Consider the following 7,404-nt stretch of genomic DNA (forward strand, 5'->3'; position numbering starts at 1 on the left):
CGCCAGGTGCCGTCGGCCTTTTTTGTCATATGTAGCGGGCTGGCCCAGCTGCTATTCGAGGGGCGACATACTCCGAGCTGGACGAGTAATTCGAACTCTTTGCGGGCAGCTGCGTACTTTTCGGGTGGTAGTCGGCGAGGTCTTGCGAATGTTGGTTGCCCCGTCGTTTCGATTCGGTGCGTCACTTCGGACTGCAGTAAGGTGCCAGGAGTGGATAGTGCAGTTAACCCGGGAAATTCCTTTAGGAGAGTGGCGATCGGTGAGGTGGAATCACATACTTTTACGGTTGGTTCCGACGGGTTTTGGCTCGGCACTCCGGTAGAACGTACGTTCGTTAAGGCGTCGACAAGACATTTTTTGCGCAAGTCCACGAGCAGATGGAAATGTTGGAGAAAATCGGCTCCAATAATCGCTGTCCCCACGTCTGTGATGATAAAGTTCCAAAGGAAGGATCGGCGAAGTCCCAAATCGAGAGTATAGAGCGACTCTCCGTAAACCTGGATTGGTGTAGAATTAGCGGCGAACAGCTTCATGGTGGAGGGTTTACTCGGGACGGAACTGTGTTGTCGAGGGATTACTGAAACGTCTGCACCGGTATCGATTAAGAATTTGATGTTAGTTTTTGGATCGGTTATTACGAGACGATAGCTATGGGTCGAAAGTACGTGTATCTGTTGAGGTTGGCCTCTGGTTAAGCGTCAATCGGAAGCAGTGGCCGAGTTACTACCCTGCCGCCGATTGTTGAAGGAGCAGGGGGCACGACAGTTCCGCGCCGCTTGCCCGTACTGCTTGTGGTAATAGCAGTGTCCGCTGGGTGTTACCGCATCCTGGTTCGGTTGACGTTGCCGGGTACGTGAGCGTGGTCGCGCGCGTTCTCGTTCGTTGAGCTTGCTCAGTACGGCGTCCAAGCGCTGACCTAATTCCGTTACGTGCCGAGAAAGACGTTCGAAGTCCTCGTTGCGTACTTCGTGGATGGTTTGGTACGGGCCGGTTCGGTGGTATAACGCGAACGAATCCATAACAGAGTCTGCTACTTTAGCTCGATCGTTGGTATCCGTGTTAGTGGCAATAACGGCGGACTGGACGTATGGCGGGAGACGGCCGATCCACAAATCTACCAGCATAGAGTCCGTCATTGCTCCATTTGCGGCGCGGCGCATCTCCGCTAATAGCTGCGATGGTTTTCGGTCCCCGAGGTTCATTTCGGCAAGCAGACGATGCAAGCGGCTTCGTTGCGACTCTTCAAAGTGCTCAATTATTGCACGCTTTGCTACCTCGTAACGGTCTGTAGCGTACTGTCGAATGTTTTCCAACAGGGGGCGAAGCTCAGGAAGGACACGAAGCGGTATACGCGTTCTAAGAATGTTAAAACGGCGAATATGTTGGTTCGTGGTGATATTCCACGCATCGAACCAGTTTTCCAATGCGAAGAAAAAGGTTTGAATGTCAGTGGTGTCCATCTCCGGTGGTTTCAGCTGCATGGCATTCAAAGTGTCAATCTGCGATTCGGGCGGCATAAACATGGCGTCGCAGGCGGACGGCCCTGATACGCGCGGGGTATTCGGAACAGGCAGTGTTGGTACGTGAGGAGATTTGGATCCACTCGCGGCTGGATCGGCACTCGGGGTTACGCCATCGGGAGTCGATACGTCGCGGATCGGCGGACTGTGCAACATCCTTACGACTAAGGTTAGTTTAAAAAGGGTCAGCAAGTCCAGCTGAGGTTCGCTAGGTCGATCCTTCGGCGAAGAAAAATCCGCACACGCGGTCGATCGAGTTAGGATTAGTCGCTCGTTGGCTGCGTTCGTCGATGACGGTGGTGGTGTGAGAAACGAGGGGCGATGATCTTCGGTGGCGTTCGGTCGATGGTGTCGGCGAGAAGAGAACGATGGCTGCGTGCGCTGACGACGTCTTCGGTGCACGGTCGAAAAAAAATCACGAAAGTAGCTCGAGCAAAATTCTGACGCAATCCACTCGGCGTCGGCCTGCGCACATTCACCCACACACACACACACGGTGCACACACAAAAACCGCGTGGGTCTGGAGCGCGCTCGGCGGTACGTGTGAGGTTATGATCGGCGGGTGCGCAAACACGTACGGGTACCAAAATGCTCGGCGGGTGTGCGACACGGCGCGGGGTGTGTCAGCAAAATGTTCGGCGATCGCTCAGCACCGAGAGGAAACTTTTCCGCTAGGATCGGTCGCTCCGTCGGGGAAAAATTTTCCTGAACAGTGTTCCTCACTGTCGGCCACCTTCGGTGTCGATTTGCACTCACGTGGGTTCGGGGTTTGTGCACGGGGATTTTTTCGCTGGCTGCGCTTGCGTGGTGCCTCCTTCGTGGTCGGCCGCTCCTCGATGATGGGGGGGAACGTTGCCGTCGGTCCGGACCGTGGAACAATGGAAACACGTTTTTTCCGGCTGGATACGGTGTTCGTCAGGTTACCACTCACTCACTCGCGCACGCGATCACGTCGGGGTCACCAGTTTTAGGGGGGTCGATTTAGTTCGGATTAATCTTGTCCCTATTTTTATGTCGCGAACGCGTTGGGTTTCGTGAGTAGGTAATAATGAACTTTATTTTACACTATAATAGGAACGGTTGCGCACGTTCGTTCGAGAGGGTTTCACGTTGAGGAATTTTCGAGCGCGGAGCGAAGGAAGAGATCTGTTCGCTTTCGAGGTTGGGTCGCAAGAGAGAGAATGTGCTCGCTGACAGCAGGAAGTGTAGCGCTGGACACGCGACGCACGTCACTTTGACACATTCGTGTGCCTGGTGAGTGCGCTCCACGGAGATCCGTGTCTTTGTCCCTGGATGTCACGATCGCTCACGATTCTCACGCCAGATGGCGGTCTGGTCGCTACAGGTGCATTCAATAGATCGTTAAAAATAAATAAAAGTCAGAAATTTTGAATGAGTTGTCACGATGGCAAGCGGAATAACAGCGGCCTTTCTCGAATGCGATGGGACAAAAAAGTCCCATGGGCGGTTCTAGTTGTAAGCACCTTTCATCTTTATTTTTTCTGTTGAAGTGAAAACCTCTCATTTCCCTTAATTGTGACGCTTGTTTTTGCTCGTATGGACTGATATGGTGTTTAAGGCAGAGGGCCTAGCGGGAGGCAACTTCCGCCTCGACCGCTGTGGCTTCTTCCGCAGCACTCAGGCCACGGTCCGTGGCTTCGTCATCACGTTGATTTGCGCGGTTGCGCCTTCCAAACGGTCGGTCCGGCTGCGTTATCCGCGCGTTCTCGGCCGTCTGAGTCGTCGTCATCGCTGCTGCTGCAGACGTCTCACGTCCTGCATCGCTTGCCGCCTTCTCTCCCTAAACCACGCCTGCCGCAGCCGAAGATCTGCACGGCGGGCCACAGTTCTGGGTGATGGTGGTGGAGATGGGGGACGTCCAGCTCTCTTCTGTTCCAGTTGCCGTGCCCTGGCTGCTCGGCGGCTCGCGTTCCTACCATCATTCCGCGCTCGACGGATCTCCGCTCGCCGTGGCTCCAAGTCGGCAACATCCTCCACGTGCTACTCGTTGCCCTGAGATGCTAGGGCTGCTCGCTCGTCATCCCAGGCTTGCTGAAGCTCGTTAACGATAACGGCTTGTTATCCGCTTAGCAGCTTCGCTGATGCGGCACCAGCTCTCGGCGTCGCGCAATAAATGCTACTGGAGGTTTTCCGGACGGACTGGGTCGTACTTCCCTCGCCTAGAAGCTGCTGACGGACTTCAGCAAACCTCGGGCACTCAAACACCGCGTGCTCCGCGGTCTCTGGAACGCCGCTACACCACTGGCAGTCAGGGGACGATGTGAAGCCATTGCGACACACGTAGTCCCGGAAGAAGCCGTGTCCCGAGAGGACCTTGCACAAATGGAACGAGACATCTCCTTGCTTCCTTGACTGTCAGTCGCTGATGTTGGGCAGCACACGGTGCGCCCAACGCGTGTGCCGGCTGGTGTTGGCTTCCGCATCCCACTGCTGCTGCCATTTCTCGATGGTGGCCTGTCGTTCCTGCTTGCGGATGTTCGCCCTCGTTGGCGGCACTCAGTCGCTGATAGACCCGGGCGTCCTCATCCACCAGCAGGCAGATAGGGGTCAAACCAGCCAGGAGGGTGGCAGTCTCGTACCTCACGGTGCGGAATGCTCGTGCCACCCTCATCTTTCGCTGGACATGCTCCAGCAACCGACCAGGCTCACGTTTCCGCAGCTCGTTGCTCCAAATTGGTGCTGTATAGCGCATAACGGACTCGGACACCGAAGCTAGCAGCTTCGCTTTCGACGCCCTTGGTCCGCTATGATTTCGCAGCAACCTGGCGATCGGCGATCTTTCCAGCCCTCTCGGTGACCTCCTTGACGTGCGGCAGCCAGCACAACTTGTCTTAGAGGTTCACACCGAGATAGCGGATCGAGCGGGACAAGGTGACGTCCACGTCGCCTACTCGTACGGTGTTCTGCGTCGGGGCCTTAGTGCTGGAAATGACCACCGTTTCCGTCTTTGCCGGCGCCAGCTCAAGATGGTGTTGAGCTATCCACTCCATCACTCCTGTGATGGCCTCTTCCGCAGCAGTTTTAACAGTGTCCGGGGTAGTTGGAGGCCGGCAGGAACACCTTTCGCCTGGAGCGCAGTGGCGATGGCCTGCCAGCTGGCCGTGTTGAACGCGTTCCTGAAGTCTAGTGCAGCTACTAGCAGGGACCGTTTGTCGCGTCGGTTCGTGCGACCGAACGACATCGCACGCTGGCCGGCCTCAACAACGCCGGGATAATTGGATTTTTTTAAAGTATTTGGGTTATTTTATTCAGTTCATTCTTAGTGTCTTACCGTCTAAACCCAACCCTCACCTAAACCGCCCTTTTGCCCCGCGAAGGGTCTAAGGGGGTTATTCTGCTCGTTCGAGCGGCCTTAACCCGTGCAAAGGGCACCTTACGCATTTATTTCAAAGTTCAATATCCTTTTTTTCTCCTAATTCACTTATATCCCATTGTGCCTTCTGAGGCCTCCCTCTTTAAACTTCCTTTATGTTCAATCGCCCATCCTAGCGGGAGGACTACAGCCCTACGCGGGGTTCTTCAGCTGCCGTTCGCACTGCTTCTGACGGAGAAGCTGCATCGGCTGCTTGACGATCTCCAACGTCGTCGTCGTCATCGCTGTCATTAACTGGAGCTGGTCGATATGCGCCGTGCATTTCGGCCTGAGCTGCTCGCTGACGTTCCCTTAGCCTCGCCACCGCAAGACGGTTCACCTCCCGTCTCCGCTCAGTCCTTGGTGAGGGTGGTGGTGGGGGCGGGCGTTCTGCCTGTCGCTGCTGCGTTGCGGCTCTTCTCGCTGCATTCCGGTTGTCATTGTAACGCCGCAGCCTCTCCTGACGAAGGACGTCTGCATTGCGGAGCTGGGCGTTGTCAGCTAGTACGCCCTGCTCAAACAGCGACGTGCGGAAGTCATCCCACTCGCGCTGCAGAATGGTGGTGATCTGCTTGGCTGCCTCACAGACGTTGCTCCAGTTTTGCTGGCTCTGGAGCATGTAGGACAGCAGCGTGTCCGGGTTTACGCCGTCTATCAGTCTCTATCGAACATCGGCGAAACGCGGGCATGTGAACATCGCGTGCTCGGCGCTCTCACTTACGCCGGGGCAATGTGAGCAGTCCGGAGACGAGGCGAATTTCATATCAGCAAGATACTCACGAAAAAATCCGTGACCAGAGATTATCTGCGACAAATGAAAATTCACCTCTCCATGTTTCCGCGACTGCCATGCACCGATATCCGGAATGAGGCTGTGCGCCCACCGAACGTAACTGCTGGCTTGCTGTCTCGCCGCGTCGCTGTCCCACGTCCAGCCTGCCACTCAGCGATGGTCGTCTGGCGTTCCTCCTTCCTCAATTCTGCGCTTGCTCCAGTCCCGCGGCATCTCTCTGGTGTCTGCGCGGATGGCTCTGCCGATCGGCAATAGACCCCCAAGCAGCACTGCGGTCTCGTATCGAACCGTTCGGAACGTCCGGGCCACGGCGATGGCTGACTTGCGCTGGACTCGCTCTAGCAACCTGCGGCACTCGCGAGTGTTCAGCGCCTCGTGCCATATAGGTGCGGCGTAGCGCATGACCGAGTCAGCCACCGCTGCCAGAAGTCGGGACTTCGACATCTTCGGCCCCCGGTGGTTTGGCATGAGCCGACCAACCGCCTGCGCGATCTGGTCCGCCCGCTGCGTCACTGCAGTCACATGAGGCAACCAGGATAGGTGGTAGTGAACCAGCACACCCAGGTGCTTTATGCTCCTGGAGTATGGAACTGCAGTTCCTCTCACGTCGATGATAATGTGGTTTGGAGGGTGCTTCAGACTTGAGATAATCGTCATCTCTGTCTTAGCTGATGCCAGCTCCAAGTAGTGCTGCTGCATCCACTGGTCGGCTGCTGACACCGCTGCCTCCGCCACTGCTGCAGACTCCTCCGGCGTCCTACCCGGGGCCAGGACGACGAGATCATCGGCGTAGCCAATGACCTTGGCCTCGTCGGGTAGGGGAATCCGCAGCACCCCGTCGTACATTACCGGGATAATTGGCTTGTGGCCTCCAAGCGTTCATAGCGACGTGGCTTTTTGATCCTTCGATATCGACTCTTCCTATCATTGTCAAGCAAAATTCACCAAGTGTTGGATTGTTTAACCTTTCAAGGGAACGTGAGCTGGGTTTAGAACGTCGTGAGACAGGTTAGTTTTACCCTACTGATGTGTGCTTATAGTCGCTATCTTAACGGAATTCCTGTGCAGTACGAGAGGAACTACAGGTACGGATCACTGGCTCAATACTAGGTACATAATGAGAAATATTGCTGGTACACACGTGCATTGTTGAATAATAAAAGTATAAAATATGCCTCTCCCCATAATCCAACTTTGTGTTTTGTGTTTCGAATCAGGAAGATAAATAATTAAAAATTATATGTATTTTGAGAGACTTGGAATGATTTTTATAGTCAATGTCATAATATATTTACATTATTAAAATACGATATTTGTGTAGTTCTTTAAAAAACAAAAACATACTAACATCTTTAATTCACGCGCTTTAACAAACTTAGCTTAGCACTAAAATGCTCAAAATAACCGGCATATTTAACATAACGCAATACGCGTTTGAAAAAAATACCAACATTTAATAATACGAGTCGACCGGTTGGTCTTATACAAATCGCGAGTGGTCTGACTAAGAATGCATCGATAACCTATTATTGAAACTAACTTATTGAAACTGTCGATTGTGTACTGAGGGTGATGACCGGGATGGAATGCTGATGCGACGGCTGGATGACGACTGTGCTGTACGGATGGCAATTGCGTGATGCCACGGGTCCGGCCGTTGGTATATGTCGCTGTTATGGAGGCTTTTAATGTTGAGGCAGCTCTCCGGAAGAGCTCA

At 54.2% G+C, this 7,404-nt stretch overlaps 1 protein-coding gene across 1 annotated transcript; it reads right to left on the bottom strand.

The window, feature by feature from the left end:
- Positions 1–698: 698 nt before the first annotated feature.
- Positions 699–1,676, bottom strand: LOC120952175 (uncharacterized). Its single transcript, XM_049611139.1, has one exon. The coding sequence runs from the start codon at positions 1,674–1,676 to the stop codon at positions 699–701; it is 978 nt and encodes a 325-aa protein (XP_049467096.1).
- Between the last annotated feature and the right edge of the window lie 5,728 nt (positions 1,677–7,404).

The sequence above is a fragment of the Anopheles coluzzii genome, chromosome 2 (genome assembly GCF_943734685.1).
Source record: "Anopheles coluzzii chromosome 2, AcolN3, whole genome shotgun sequence".
Lineage (NCBI taxonomy): Eukaryota > Metazoa > Arthropoda > Insecta > Diptera > Culicidae > Anopheles > Anopheles coluzzii.

Coding starts and splice junctions, on each gene's coding strand:
- LOC120952175 (XM_049611139.1), bottom strand. CDS start 1,676: ATGTTGCACAGTCCGCCGATCCGCGACGTATCGACTCCCGATGGCGTA.